Below are 16,543 nucleotides of genomic sequence, written 5' to 3' on the forward strand. Positions count from 1 at the left end.
ACTATTTCTCCAGATGTACTGTGATGCCTTTCTTCCGCTCCCCTTCACCCATTCCTTCCTTCAGGGCTCTTGGCTGGGGAGGCTTACCTCATTCTTGTGGATCTCGGAGCGCAGTTTCTCCATGTTGCACATGGTCTCAGAGATCTTGGGCTGGAGGCTCTGTGGGTCTCCCATCTGAGGGTTCTTCTCATACACATCCTTCATCTTGTTCAGTGCATCTCTTCACAAACATACATTCAGTCACAATGTGAACACGTAGTACATAAACAATCTAACAAACGACACCGACATGTCAATGAAATACTAATGAAGCAGAAATGTGGACAGTATAAGAGAGACACAGATCAGTGTTTAAAGTAAGTCTTCCCATGGCCTACCTTTGGTCCACCTCTTTCTGTAGTTCTTTGCTGAGCTCGTCGATCCGAGCCTGCAGCCTCTTGCGTCTCTGTTCGGGAGGCAGATGGCTGAAGTCCTCCAGTGACGGAGCCTGAAATCGCATCAGGACACTGTCCAGTTACAATGACACAATCACTCGTGGTCTCTAGAGACCTTCTCATAGCAAGAACCTACGAGAATTATACTAGCAGAGACCAGAGAATGAATAGGTTGGAGAGCCTCACTCTAGAATGACACTAGACCTGTGCTATAGAACTCCACAAGGTGAGACACATGTACAGCTAACTACAGCAGACCAGATCTCACACTACTGACTCACCTTCACTGACCACTGGGCAGGTTTGGGTTAAAATAGAAGAAAAAGCAAAAGATGGAACGGTTATCAAAACGTACGTGGCTCATGTAGGTTGTCACGGTAACTACGAGCAAAGCATCACAAGGGTGTGACTATGAAAGGAGAGTCAAGAGGTTGGTCGGGGGTTACCCACAGTTGTCAAGAACAAAGGTGGACACAATCTGATGAGCCCTATTAGTGTGTCAATCTGGGTGAAGTTATACTTGTTATGTAATCTGTGTTATTATATTTCAATAATTGAACGGATATCTTTACTCTACATAGAATGTGGCCTATCATGTATTGGAAAGGCTATCCTCCAAGGAGAATACACTGTTCTCAAGATATCCTTTGAATTCCACTAAAAATAAGTTGACATCTTAAAATCCCTCTTTAGATGATGTGATGACATTCGAAGCAGGAAGAAGGTTGTTTCCAGGAAGTCTGTGTCTTTACTGCAGACAACCATGAGTCACCTCATACATTAGGGAAATCAAACTAGGTCCTTCAGCCAGAAACCAATGGGACACACAGGGGTGACACACAATCAATGGTCTGGCACAGTAATACCACTGTGTGACATTCATCAGACTGTTTAGCCGTCATGCAGTATATTGGCTGGCTCATGACGAGGTACAGTTGACCTTTATGTCACGTCGACATACCACCGTAACCTCCCCTTATCCAAATACCACCTATAGCTACAGTATCACTTCCTACACGTCACACAACACACTCTACAATGGCACTCCTGTGATTTCAACACCCCAGTGTTCCTAACTAGAGAATAACTAACTGGATCAAAACCAGAGAAACAGAAGAGAGGGAGGTGAGAAGGGAGAGAGACAAAAAGAGAAAGAAATAAGGAGAAATAGAGAATTAAATCACTGCAAACCCAAACACACTGACATGCTCTTAGTCTTACCCCTCGTTTAAGACCCCTGAAAGAGGCTATCCTGGGTTTGACCGTTCTCATTTCAGACAGACAGAAAGCTATGGGGTCACTGGCAAATTTAGGAGACTGACAGTGGCTGCCGGTAGCCAGGTCTGGGCGGTGGGGAGCGGGGGGAGGAGAGGAGGGGGGAGACTGGGACAACAAAAAAGGGTTGATCAACCTGCAAACTTTTAGAACTAGGAACATATTGTAACGATTGAACATAAAGTCATGGTGTTGTGTCGATATAAGAGACAGAGGTTTAAAAAAGAGGTTATCCAACGTATTGTCCCACAAAACAAATCTCAACAGGAGAAACACCAGTTAAGCAAGATCATGCAATATGAAATCTGAGAGACCTTCGGGTGAGAAACCAGAATGGACATAAGACAAGAGCAGGCAAATCAAAGTCAATATGCGCACCAACACCCCTTGTATTAGACAAGTCATTTGAAAATGGTTAGCTACTCTCACACAAACCTACAAAAAGTTATAGATTAACAGACGGTATTGGCCTTTGGTAGGTCAAAGTGTAGTGATTTATGTAATGAGATAGAAAATGCTAGATTCAGGTGACTTATAAAAAGAGAGCAACCGTAAGGTATAAACCTACCAGTGGACTCTGTTATGAGAAAAAAAACAGACAAAAGTGAGTGGGCATACATACAAGTTGTTCACTATTGAAACAGTGAGCAAAGGTCTTGATAGCAGGTGATGATGAATCTCTCACCTTGGGCTTTTTCCCAAAGAGCCACAGTTTGTTCTTGGCCGCCTTGCTGATCGAGTGTTTGGGGTCTGGCTTGACCACCCCCTCATTCTTTGGGGTGCTGATGGTGTTGTCTGAGCCCGTCCGGGAAAGGTTCTGACTGTAGTCCTCAAACGGGAAGTCCCCTGGAGGCTCAAAGCCCGACTTAAATGACTCCACTACGATCGCTGAGTCCTAACAGAGAGACAAAAAAAAGACTAAGCTATAGTGAACATCAAACATTACAGACTGACTTCTTTAAAATGATGTTTTCTGGGACACCATGACCTGAGTGTAGAGTACAGCTCAGCCCCTGGTGGAAACCACTGGGCAACATGCGCTATGTGCATAAAGAACAGCCAGCTCTGCTCAGCTGGCTGCGTGAAGAACCGGCCAGGCTGCGTGTAGAACCGGCCAGGCTGCGTGTAGAACCGGCCAGGCTGCGTGTAGAACCGGCCAGGCTGCGTGTAGAACCGGCCAGGCTGCGTGTAGAACCGGCCAGGCTGCGTGAAGAACCGGCCAGGCTGCGTGAAGAACCGGCCAGGCTGCGTGAAGAACCGGCCAGGCTGCGTGAAGAACCGGCCAGGCTGCGTGAAGAACCAGCCAGGCTGCGTGAAGAACCAGCCAGGCTGCGTGAAGAACCAGCCAGGCTGCGTGAAGAACCAGCCAGGCTGCGTGAAGAACCAGCCAGGCTGCGTGAAGAACCAGCCAGGCTGCGTGAAGAACCAGCCAGGCTGCGTGAAGAACCAGCCAGGCTGCGTGAAGAACCAGCCAGGCTGCGTGAAGAACCAGCCAGGCTGCGTGTAGAACCAGCCAGGCTGCGTGTAGAACCAGCCAGGCCGCATGTAGAACCAGCCAGGCCGCATGTTGGCCCGTGGGTGGGAAGGAGAGAGGAGGCTCTGCCTGCCCGGGGCCAGCCAGCAACAAACACTAGAGACAGAGGCCAGAAACTAGGCAGAGGCTGACTGATATACCACCGCTAGCATGCTAGCAGATGCCCATAGACTTCCAGTCATTGCACTAGCTGGCATAGGCTCGCAAAACTACCTCTAACCTTTATACTGGACACAGAGACATAAAAATAGTATCCACGAGTTCATCTGACTCCGGAGAAGTAGATAAAGGGCCTCATTGGCAAAATCCCCAAGTATCCATTTAACACTACAACCGCCTGGCCTTTCAGCATCTGCTAGAGAACATTGACAGTCCTTCTTTTAGCATACGCATCAGATGCATATCAACATAAGTGTCAAAGTTTAATAAAACAGTGAATAAACAACTGTAAAGGATAAATTGCATGAAGAAATATTAGTGGAAATATATCCATGTAAAAATATAACAATAGTTATTATTGGTGCTCCCGAGTGGCGCAGCGGTCTAAAGTGGCAGAGGCGTCACTACAGACCCTGGTTCGATTCCAGGCTATAACACAACCGGCCGTGATTGGAGTCCCATAGGGCCCAGCGTCATCCAGGTTAGGGTTTGGCCGGGGTAGTCCGCTATTGTAAATAAGAATTTGTTCTTAACTAACGTACGTAGTTAAATAAAACATGTAAACATTTGTTTAGATAGAGTCAAGGATATGTTTTGTATAATTCTCAAGGCCTATTGCGACACATAGCACGTTTTCATTTCCCTTTTAATACATTTGATTAGTAATAGAGTTCCAGTAAATTTGACATAGTAAAACGTAAGAGAGAATGTATCAACCCGCAAGGCGCGCAGACAAATTATTAATGAGTGCCAACGCTGATAAATAGGCATAAAACTCATCATTACACTATGGCTGTTCTAAATTAAAATCACCCTCTTCTTCCTCATCATTCCGTTAGGCCTAATTGAAATTCAATTGTGAAGTAAAGTGCACAATTATCACCCATTCATTCATCCATCCATGTCATTCATTCAGTGAGGAGACACACATTAGCGCCTGGCTGGGTACCAACGTCCTACAGCACAAGTTGGTGAAAAGGTTCAATACTTCTAAAACGTTTGTGAGTTCAAAATTCTGAAAACAAGCAATGTAAAAATAGAAACATTTAAGGAAAAGTCATGGAAAGAGCAAGACGTTGCATTTTGTTTTGGCAGATTTAAAAAAAATGTACATAGCCGTTGGCCTATGGCGGTTCCAGTGTTTAGAGAGCCATTGCCTCACCCTGGCCTGGCTGGTGGGTGGATGACTAACTACTGATCCTGCTCCACCCATGCCATGAGCTGCCTCCGCTCCGTGCTAGAGTCACCATGCTAAAGCATAGTCTTATGTACACCCTGCTCCAAACTATAGAGCACCGTCACATATGCTCATGCTATAAGGGAATCATGCTACTGTGTAGGCCACCATAGCATCATACCATAGGGCACCATCCTCCAGACTCACCTTGCGTTGGTCCACAGCCTTGGCAGCAGTCACCATGCCCTCCAGACACTTGGAGATTATGGGGACGACTCTGCGCTCCACGTCGGCAAAGCTCCGGTACGTCTCCCCCAGCTTCACTGTCCGCCTCTCGTCCATGTCCTGCAGGTTCTGGAGAGGTCGGGAAAACAGACACACCCCGTGACCTCTGACCTTCTAGTCTCCTGTGAGCCAATCACAGCTCAGATTTCCATCTCTCCGGCCAATGCGGGATGAGACAAAAGTTGGAGCCTGGAGGAGAATGGCTGGCCGTGGATTACCTTGAATATCTGTGGAATGGCCACGTTGAAATGTTTCCACTGCTCCCCATTAAAGTTCTGCAGCTGAGCGGCGTACTCGTTCTTACTCTCGTCTGCTGAGTGTGTGCGCAGGTACAACTGGGACTTTGCCTGCAGTGGACAAGAGGGACAATTCAGGACCACTCAATACACACAGCAGATGACAACCTGCGAGGTGTATGAGTGTAGGTAGTTTACATGTGAAGGCTCAAGCCAGGTCAGGACTTACCTTTTCTACCTCTGACTTGGTGGCGTTGATGTCGTTGTCTAACCTGTCGTAGCTGATCTGTGATTTCTCTGCCTCCTTGCACTCCCGCTCAAACTTCTTTTTGCTCTAAGAAAGTCAAATAGGAGACAGATTATTAGTCAAGACATATTGATCTCTTCTCAAAACCAGGAGTCAATCCTGCCTTGTAATGAATGCAAGCCTCTACCATTTCTACAAGAAATAGACAGGAGAGCAAAACAGAGCAGAAGCACTTTATTGTGGTTAAACAGGCAGCAGTGCAAACAAAAAACCTCTAAATAAATGTATGCTTTCCTCCTGCCAGAAAATCTGTGCTGCATTACGTGACATTGCAACAAAGAGGAATACCTAAGGCATTACAACACTGACATTCTCAATGTGAGATTCAGCTGTTGCTGGCTGCAATCACACAAGCCCTAAAAGCAGCAAAAATAATTCAGCCTTTGAAAGTGTGACACACAGGCAAACTGGAAAGGCATGAAATGCAGGAATACTTCTCTCATCAGTGTGTGTATGTTTGTGTGTGCCGATGTGCTCTTTTATGTATGCATCTTCCTATGTGTGTGCACACTCCTTTAAGTGTGTGTGTGTGCGCGCAGAGGTAAGTGGAGATCCTCTTGGCCCTCTCTCACATGCGGCCCAGCACCCAGCAGGACTGGGCGTCTGGCTGTCGGCAGAGGGGAGCAGGTCCCTGCTGGAGGTCCACGTGTCACACAGGCCTCCTTCCCTGCGAGGGGCCTTCCCTGTCCTCTCCGTGCCCTGTGCCACATGGCCCTCCCTCCATTCATCTCTTCCCTGCCTCCTCTCACACACTCACATTGTCCATATGTTTCCAACACTGGTCCAGATACTGCTGGGCCTTCCTGCCCTCTTGGAGGTGCTGTGGAGTCAAAACACACAACTCAACACACAAATGTACCGTCTTAATTTGACTAGTTTCTCACAACGGGAAAATAACCCTGCAGCAACAGGAAATGTGAATTCTATGTGATTCTAATTACTGGACATTTTTGTGTAGGGTTTGATACATTTAGCTAGGATAAATCAAGGTTGACATTTTAAAGTGGAAATAAACTTTAGAAGCCTTTTTAAAACCTTGAATACACTACAATTTGCATTTCCTGCTGCGCGTTAAATTTCTCTGCGACAACAGAGTGATCAATGAAGTGATAATGCCCTTGAAGCCAGTATTTGGAGGACATATTGGCACCGGTGTTGTTAGACCCAAGATGAAGTCGAGAGCCGGCACACAGTGACAATATATCCTCCAAACACCGACCTCGAGGGAATTATCACTTTTATACGGGTTACGGGTTACCAACATACTCAAACAATGACTGACATATTTTAATTAAAAACGTTATTTTTGATGAATTTATTCATACTATTTCATCCTTCCACAAGATATAGTCCTGACACAAATCTAGGGTTGCTACCCAAGCTGGCTGGTCCTTCATTCTATCGGTTGACAGAGACGCGACTCAGTCGTTCCGTCTTCTTGTTCTGTATCTATGGACGTTGTTCGTTCTAAATGTTCCATTGCCATAATGGCTGGCAATGTTCTTATCCCTTGCTTGCTAGCTATCCAACTACGGCTAACTTAGTCACTTCAAACAGTGCAGACAGAATAACAACAGTAGCTGAATTTGTTTAAGCTGTTTTCTAGGGACATTTATTTGGATACATCCATAACAACAAGCTAAGGAGGCGCGATTTCGCCTGGCATAGAAAATGTGCTCTCTTGTTAGGACACTGTCGTTCAGAGGAGCTAGCCAACAACACAGCTCACACAATAACTTCAAACTGAAAAGACTGCAAACTAGATGTACTTCGTTTTGTTTAACTTTTTTTCAATTTACATTTCTTCGTATATATCCATAAATATTATGCCAGCTGATTCATGATTTCGACTGGCTGAGAAAAGCTGCCTGCCTGTCTGTCTTGTCCCGACACGTTCATTACTATGGGACAGCTGGAGATCGAATTTGAATATTGACTATAATAATGAATATAATATTGTTAGCAATGTCATGGACACAGACAGCAAGGTTTATACAAATCTCCGCTGCCGATAACCGAATGTTAGTGTAAAAGAAATGTGAGATGATGTCTAGATGCTTTTTATAGTGGAGATCAAGTTTATAAATTGCCTGGCTGGGCTGATGACAGTGGATTGCGCAGTCCGATGGAACAGAGTAAATAGGCATTTTAACAACAGATTTAGCCGGTGGTGACTTGTGGAATAGACACCGGCTGGAATGCGGTTTTATCCAAATCAGCATTAGACCCACCCGTTGTATAAATTAAGATAGCGCACCTGTATGAACAAGAGCATCTCAATACAAACATGTATAACTCACTCACTACGGCATAGATGAAATAACCAAGCTATACACAACATAACAACACTGTACATAATTAAGCCTGCAATACGTACATCCAGGGATTAGTGTCCTACTGCTAAAGCCACTCACGTGTTTCCTCTCTGACTTGAGGTCCTGTGAATACCTCATCAGCTCTCCGTACACATTGTGTCCCATCTCCTCGGCCACAACCTCCCTCTGCCCCGCGTAGTCATTCAGCTCATTCAGGATGGAGTAGAATGACAGGCACGACGAGAACCTGAACACACAGGACAGGTTACTCAACACAGCAAACAAGGGTATTAGCAAGTAAACTTTGAGAAATGAATTTGTGAGGATAGAGCGAAAGACAGAGATGGATCCATGCTGTGGATCCCATCAGATGGCAGTGGTTATGGCCAGATCTATAATATGGTTGGTGCTATTCTGGACCTAGGCTCTGATTCAAAAGAGAGACCGGCTCCCCCTCTGTATCACAGACTATGAGGCCTAGAGGGAACTAGAGGCCAATAACATGTCGGATTCTGTGATAATATTGATAAGACCCACCTCCCCTTAGTGACATTACCAGCTCACTTTATTAGAATTCTCCTAAAACCTCTACCCCCCCCCACACACGGAGTGGTATAAAGTACTTAAGTAAAAAACTTTAAAGTACTACTTAAGTAGTTTTTGGGGGTATCTGTACTTTACTATTTATATTTGACTACTTTTACTTCACAACATTCCTTATTAGATGGTACTTTTTACTCCCTACATTTCATTTTCCCTGACACGCAAAAGTACTCGTTACATTTTGAATGCTTAGCAGGACAGGAAAATTGTCAAAATTCACTCACTTATCAAGAGAACATCCCTGGTCATCCCTACTGCCTCTGATCTAGTGGACTCACTAAACACACATGATTCGTTTGTAAATTACATCTGAATGTTGGAGTGTGCCCCTGGTTATGGGTAAATAAAAAATAAAAAAGGTGACATCTGGTTTGCTTAATATAAGGAATTGGAAATGCTTCATACTTTTACTTTCTATATTTTAGCAATAACATTTACTTTTGACAAACTTTTCCTCGAGTAGAATTTTACTGGGTGACTTTTACTTAGTCATTTTCCATTAAGGTATTTCACTTTTACTCAAGTATTAAAATTGGGTACTTTTTCCAACACTGCACACACACATCCACTGAGGAAGGACCAAGGAAGGAGGGATAGGGACATAAACTCAGCAAAAAAAGAAACGTCCTCTCACTGTCAACTGCGTTTATTTTCAGCAAATTTAACATGTGTAAATATTTGTATAAACATAACAGGATTCAACAACTGAGACAAACTGAACAAGTTTGTAACAGCAAATGTAACAGTCAGTATCTGGTGTGGCCACCAGCTGCATTAAGTACTAGAGTGCATCTCCTCCACATGGACTGCACCAGATTTGACAGTTCTTGCTGTGAGAAGTTACCCCACTCCTCCACCAAGGCACCTGCAAGTTCCCGGACATTTCTGGGGGGAATGGCCCTAGCCCTCACCCTCCGATCCAACATGTCCCAGACGTGCTCAAAAGGATTGAGATCCAGGCTCTTCGCTGGCCATGGCAGAACTGACATTCCTGTCTTGCAGGAAATCACGCACAGAACGAGCAGTATGGCAGGTGGCATTGGCATGCTGGGGGGTAGTGTCAGGATGAGCCTGCAGGAAGGGTAACCACATGAGGGAGGAGGATGTCTTCCCTGTAACGCACAGCATTGAGATTGCCTGCAATGACAACAAGCTCAGTCCGATGATGCTCTAACACACCACCCCAGACCATGACGGACCCTCCACCTCCAAATCGATCCCGCTCCAGATTACAGGCCTCTGTGTAACGCTCACTCCTTCGACAATAAACACGAATCTGACCATCCCCCTGGTGAGACAAAACCACGACTCGTCAGTGAAGAGCACTTTTTGCCAGTCCTGTCTGGTACAGCGACGGTGGGTTTGTGCCCATGGGCAACGTTGTTGCCGGTGATGTAAGGCAGGGCCTCACCAGACAACAGGCCTACAAGCCCTCAGTTCAGCCTATTGTGGACAGTCTGAGCACTGATGGCGGGATTGTGTGTTCCTGGTGTAACTCGGGCAGTTGTTGTTGCCATCCTGTACCTGTCCTGCAGGTGTGATGTTCAGATGTACCGATCCTGTGCAGGTGTTGTTACACGTGGTCTGCCACTGCGAGGACGATCAGCTGTCCATCCTGTCTCCCTGTAGCGCTGTTTTCGGCGTCTCACAGTACGGATATTGCAATTTATTGCCCTGGCCACATCTGCAGTCCTCATGCCTCATTGCAGCATGCCTAAGGCCCGTTCACGCAGATGAGCAGGGACCCTGGGCATCTTCATTTTGGCGTTTTTTTGTTTGTTGAGTGAGTAGAAAGGCCTCTTTAGTGTCCTAATTTTTCATAACTGTGACCTTAATTGCATACCGTCTGTAAGCTGTTAGTGTCTTATCGACCGTTCCACAGGTGGATGTTCATAAATTGTTTATGGTTCATTGAACAAGCATGGGAAACCGTGTTAAAACCCTTTACAATGAAGATCTGTGAAGTTATTTGGATTTTTATGAATTATCTTTGAAAGACATGGTCCTGAAAAATGGACATTTATGTTATGCATCCCTTAGAGGGCCTCCTTCACTCCCTCCCTTGTCCTCTCCCTGTCCTGTTACAGCACCAGTGTTAGGACACAGGGCCAAATGATGCAGGGATAATTTAATTAATTAGGGGAAGGGTTTCAGAGAATTCAGAGGGTGGTGTCCCAAACATGGCCTGTCTTAAATATGTCCACTGTAAATATCAGTGCTGTGAGGCTGAGGCTAAAGGGAGCCAGCTCTCCCTCTCCACGTCCCTCAGTCTCTCCCTCCTTCCCTCAGTCTCTCCCTCGCTCCCAGACCTTTGATATCATTCCTGTGCAATAGCAGCCAATAATGTCACCGTGGAGTGGCCAAGCACTGTGACCGTACGTCAGAGGCAGATATCCTACACAGCTGTAGGACTTGCGAACTCTGTTACTCTATTCTATGGAAGCAATTAAACATTTAAAAAGTGCTGGGTTGCCATGGCAGTCCTTCTTTGTGGTGACCGGTCTAGTGGAAAGGCCCTGTGTGTGGCATAAAGCTGATACCGTTCACAGGTTGTTAACCATTTAATACAAAACGGGTCTAATCTACTCGCCTAGGTTCATCATCTTTGGAGCGCTTGGGACAGTACTTCTTAACCAGGTTCCTGTGAGAAGAGAGGAGACATATGGTCAGAGACAGATAACAGTGAGACAGACAGAACAGACAGCTGCCTTTTTAACTCCAAGACAGGAAGGAGCACATTAACAAAAATTACAGCTCTTTCTTTATTTCAATATTTCCTTCTGTATGTGAATATGATCAAATGATTGGCTGAGATAGCTCAGTTTCTCTCAGTCAGATGGTCCTCAGAGAGAGATAAAAGTAGGTCAGACCGACACAGATAACCTGGCACTGTGTGATATTCCTGCACTCTCCTCTGTTTCCGACAGAACACATGCAGGAGGAGCAACACAAAAGACATGGTTGTCTTTGATAAAGTAGTCCCTCTGGAGAGGGGCTCCTGTAGTGTGGGGCTGTGATGTGGTGCTCTTCAGGCATGCAGTACAGGCAGTGCTCAGGTTCCACTCTTTAGGGATGAATAGAGGAGGGATACAGAGAGGTTTTCAGAACTTGCCGCCGCCCTGCCCCCTCCTCCAATCAGTCCCCACTGAGCCCAACTAATGAAGGGGCTTCCACCAAACAGCACTTGGTTTCCCAGTCCTGGGAGGCAGGGGAGTGGCTCCCCACACTACCACACAGACTGATAAACATCAGCCTGGCCTGGTGCCACTAAGGATCACACAGAACAATACCTGAACACAGGCAGACTGTCCAGAGAGTCAGGGACTGGGGAGAAATACGTCCACAGAAACGGTAGAGGGGAGGGGGGGTGCAGAGGCCACAGCTGGAGCCTCTTCGTTACCAGGGGTGATGACCACAGCTCCAGGGGGACTGCACTGTTTCTAAATCTTACTAACAGAGATACTTACGGCAGGTTGCATTTTATGTGGGCTAGAATGTGCCTATATGGCATCTGATACCAGATGAGGCACCGGTTATTCACAAACAAGTACAGAAAAACACATAAAATGAAATGTGTTAGCATTGACAACCTTTTTCCCAGATGGCATTTATTACAATGGTAAAACAAATCAGTCTAATAAAAGTGGCCACGTGAGAGGAAAGGAGAGTGAACGTCATGCTCTCTCAGCCATGGCAACAGCTCAGAGTAGAGGGGACGATTAAGATGGAAGCAGAGGTGTGACGTTGAACCCCATCACGTCACGGTGACGTCATATGCGCCACGGTGTGTGTGTGTGTGTGTGTGTGTGTGTGTGTGTGGGCAGGTTCAGTGAGTGGTCACCTATGGTTTACCAACCTAGCCTACATTTTCCTATTCCCAGCCTAATCTTGTTAAACCAGTGGTCTCCCTCTAACTCAAGAACTCGTCGTTTTAGAACTCTTTGTTAGGGTTTTTTTCTCCTTGGTAGATTTGCTCCAAAGGTTATAACATGGATGTCAGAGAGGATACAGTCTTTAGGGTGTAATCCAACAGCGTATACATCTGTAACAAACTCCAGCGTTACCATCTGCCTACTCCTCTACTGTCTAGAGACTGGCCAGTAGCCACCTCCTAGAAATCTATTATATTGATTTGCGGCCCTCCAAAAATCTATTAATGGCAGCACAACCATGTCAGATTGGGCTGAGCTGGCCCTATTGTTCAGGCTGAATGGGCGGTCTGTACCACAGACACTTTTAGATACTCATCAAAAGACAGGATCCAATCACATCATTTGATAATGATCCTAGTCATTATTTCATTACCTGTAACTCAACATTGATATTACATGATAAGCATATGGAAGGTTAATATACATTACTAATGCATCCATGTCTAATATATGTCTACAACACAGATTACCGTATTCTACAAAGAATACTCATTCAATTAATGATGTAAAGTATAGGCAAAACACCTCAAAAACAGTTCTATGGAACTGAACGATAAATGCCACATTCTTACCTTAACTGTTTTGCATAGGTCTGTTCAATCTCCAGCCTTTCCTTGACAAACTTTGCATACCTCTCTAGGAAGTCGATCCCCCACTGAGTATGCTTGTCAAGGTTTTCAAACTGGTCCTGAGAGAGAGATGGAGAGAAGAGGGAGAAAGAGAGAGGTCAGGGTTAGAGGGAGATTGACTATATGAGCGCTTACAATGGCATGCATATGATGGATTAAATTAAACGAGACATGAATGAGAACCCAGTCGTCTGACATTGAATAACAAGCACATGTTGAGTCACTACTTTATTCCTGTGCCAGGCTGTACTTCCTCAATGATCACACTGGGTAATATCAAGAGCATGTCAAATGAAAGGAAAGCTACAGACACGCCGCACAGGCATACAGAGTAGACACTCCATACTTCTACTGATGAGAATTCCAAGGTGTCTAAGAGAAGAACCGGTAACCTATCGCCTCGAGAGTTAAAACAGAAACTTTACAATTTTTCAACTTCATATTCATCATCTCCAGCAGCACCCCAACCTCAATATAGGCCTAAGAAAGATACGGTATTAAGACTAAACAGGACACGCTCTTAGGCCTACAGCTCAATGGTGGTTACACTTATTATAATGATGATCATAATAATAATTTGACAATTTGGAACAATGTAAACACTAAATAAATTATAAATAATAATAATACCAGAGGCTGTAATTCCTTTATTACAGCATAGCAAAGATTAAAAAAGAGCCAAATTTGTGAAATTGTTTATCCGATGTTTTGTGAGGCTTGGTGCTCACGGAATCCTGTAGGCTATTAACTTCTTACGGGTACCTGGGACGGTAGCGTCCCACCTGGCCAACATCCAGTGAAATTGCAGAGCGCGAAATTCTAAAATACTCAATTCAAATTTTAACATTTTTGAAAATATATGTGTTTACATCAAAATAAAGCTTAACTTCTTGTTAATCCAGCCGCTGTGTCAGATTTCAAAAAGGCTTTACGGCGAAAGCATACCATGCGATTATCTGAGGACAGCGCCCAGCACACAAAACATTACCAGCCAAGTAGATTAGTCACAAAAGTCAGAAATAGCAATAAAATGAATCACTTACCTTTGATGATCTTCGTATGGTTGCACTCACAAGACTCCCAGTTACACAATAAATGTTTGTTTTGTTCGATAAAAGTCCCTCTTTATATCCAAAAACCTCAGTTTTGTTGGCGCGTTTTGTTCAGTAATCCAATGGCTCAAAGGCAGTCACAACAGGCAGACGAAAAATCCAAATAGTATCAGTAAAGTTCGTAGAAACATGTCAAACGATGTTTATAATCAATCCTCAGGTTGTTTTTAGTCATAATAATCAATAATACTTCAACCGGACAATAGCTTCGTCAATATAAAAGAAAAACAAGAAAGGCGCGCTCTCGGTCGCCATGATTTTATATTTAAATGTTTAGCTACTGTCCAACTAATGAAATCTCGGTCGACCAACAAACAATCGACCAGTTGACTAAATGGGATCTGTCCTACACTCTACATTTTTATTTTACATTATGAAGGTTACCATGGTACCCCAGAACAGTTGAGCCAGTCACGTGTTTGTTTGTAAACAGCACAACGGGAGAAAGCGGGAGCAGGTTAGTCCAGCTGTGTATTGACATGGGTCGCGTTTTAAATTTAAAAGGCAAATGTTTTTTTTGCTTCATTAGCGTCATCAGGGACGTGCAACTATAGTTTTCCTTCACAGAAAATACATTAGTGCAACACATTTAGGCAGAAAATGGCTTCATTGCCATCAGATGACAACAGAAGAGTTTTTCCCTTCAGCCAAGCATGCGTCAAAACCTTGTTCATTTGCACAATATCTCTCGTTCAAATTCGCTTGTAAAATGTCCAACTCAACAAAAATGACATTCGGTTCCTCCTACCTATATATGTATAACTTTATGAGCTGGATTGCCCATTTTTGCAATTTGTTTATTTTAGTTTGAGCTCGTTAGCATATTCAGCTAGCAGCATCCATTGTGCTAATTTTCTTAGCATTCTGGTAATAGATGCCCAATGGGCTTTTATGCGCGGTTTTTAGGCACCCCCTTGCGTACTAAGCCGCTAATAACGTAAATCCCGATTTGAGAGAAGGACGGTAAGAATATGTGGATACTGCCTAACCCTACAGCACAGCAAGGTAGGTCTAGGAGGGAACAGTGGCGCTATACCAAAGTTAGTCAGACTCAGCATACTGATAGTCTTTGATTTCACCTGAGGGCTAACCTTCCTACTTCAGAGCTTGTTTGGAGGCTGAGAATAGATGGTGAGAAACTGTCAGTATCATCCCCACCAAAGATCTATACACAGCCCAGACATGAGTGAGGTGAGTAACTCCCATGCTGTGTTCTGGGATATCGAGGGAAAGAGAGGGGGATAATATAGAAGGAAAGAGAGGGGGATAATATAGAGGGAAAGAGGGGGATAATAGAGGGAAAGAGAAAGAGGGATGGATTCCAGTTTCACCCTGAAGTGGACTGTCTGAAGAGCTCCGGTGTCATCCCCTCTCCGCATGTCTGAGCTGTGCTGGAAGAGAGGGGGAGAAAGGGAGAGAAGAAGAAAAGTAGAGAGAGAGGGAAAGGGGTGTCTGACTCTCTCCCATGGCTTGTTCCCTGCCTGGGAGCGAGGCTGTGTTCAGGATTGGCTTAGGACCTAGACAGACCCACAGAGACTGACTGGTGGACTCCAGCCAACACACTTCCTCTGTGAGAGAACAATACGCAGGCCGTCCCAACGGATCCCTCCTCACTGACGCTTCACAGACTCAGTCCATATGCACACAGGGAGGGAGGGAGGAGAAAAAGAATGTGCAAGCTACAGTCAATTCCATGGGCCTGTTAAACCATACATGAAACCCATTCTCAGAAAATGTGATCACTGATCATGGTCTAATACCATGACTTTACCTTCCTCTGACTCAGGGACAGAGATGTGTTGTTCATGTAATAAATAATCATGAACATGTAAGTATCCGTACCCTGTAGGATGTATAAAATCAACAGATACTGAATTGACAACCATTCCAGAAGTACATCCTGTGACTAGCCAAAGCATGCCAAATGAGATGTTCGCAACCGTTTCACACCAACACACAGACAAACAGAGAGAAAGAGCGAAAGAGAGAGAGAGGACAGAGAAAATAAGAAAAAAGAAAGGCATTATTTTCTGGAGCATTGACTGTGACTAGGTCTGCCTGAGCGGCCAGGCCCCTACTGCTGCTACATTCTCATTCACACAGCTTACTCAGCTGCCTGGATGGAAATGATTTCTCCTCCAATAAAATTGCTTCTTTTGCCATTTCAGGCTCTCCAAAGCTTCAGAGCTTAAATGCTGAGCACATGTCAGGGTCCTGTACTCATGACAACCTAGGGGGGAATGGAGAACAGAGAAGGAAAGGCCTTATGCCTCCAATAACAACAAGAACCAATGCTTCTCACTTCTGCTTTATTGTCCTGTCTTTTCACACAGTAAACCAACAGAATCTCCTTTGGTTGAGTTAATGATTGTTGACATTAGAGAACAATCACATTTTTGGACCGATGCCAATACCGAGTCGAGGGTCAAGGAGGCCAATATTTTAGACCAATATTCAATATCATTATATTTGAAAATGTTGATGAGAAAATGTATCACTTTTTTTTTTTTTTTTTTACTCAGCTGCCAGGACAAAACAAATTTTT

At 44.7% G+C, this 16,543-nt stretch overlaps 1 protein-coding gene across 3 annotated transcripts in view; it reads right to left on the bottom strand.

Moving 5' to 3' along the window:
- LOC106584338 (formin-binding protein 1-like) overlaps positions 1–16,543 on the bottom strand; it is an 88,615-nt gene that overhangs the window by 3,705 nt on the left and 68,367 nt on the right. For 2 of the 3 annotated variants that reach the window (XM_014169521.2, XM_014169518.2), the window contains exons 2-12: positions 12,830–12,945; positions 10,916–10,966; positions 7,822–7,969; positions 6,165–6,227; positions 5,330–5,434; positions 5,083–5,211; positions 4,787–4,933; positions 2,395–2,604; positions 2,278–2,286; positions 378–487; positions 88–220 (exon numbers count right to left, since the gene is read on the bottom strand). In XM_014169521.2, coding sequence (XP_014024996.1) covers positions 88–220; positions 378–487; positions 2,278–2,286; positions 2,395–2,604; positions 4,787–4,933; positions 5,083–5,211; positions 5,330–5,434; positions 6,165–6,227; positions 7,822–7,969; positions 10,916–10,966; positions 12,830–12,945 — 1,221 coding nt within the window. The remainder of the gene's footprint in view (positions 1–87; positions 221–377; positions 488–2,277; positions 2,287–2,394; positions 2,605–4,786; positions 4,934–5,082; positions 5,212–5,329; positions 5,435–6,164; positions 6,228–7,821; positions 7,970–10,915; positions 10,967–12,829; positions 12,946–16,543) is intronic. The other variant, XM_014169519.2, reaches the window with a different exon arrangement.

Source organism: Salmo salar, chromosome ssa23 (assembly GCF_905237065.1).
Source record: "Salmo salar chromosome ssa23, Ssal_v3.1, whole genome shotgun sequence".
Classification (NCBI taxonomy): domain Eukaryota; kingdom Metazoa; phylum Chordata; class Actinopteri; order Salmoniformes; family Salmonidae; genus Salmo; species Salmo salar.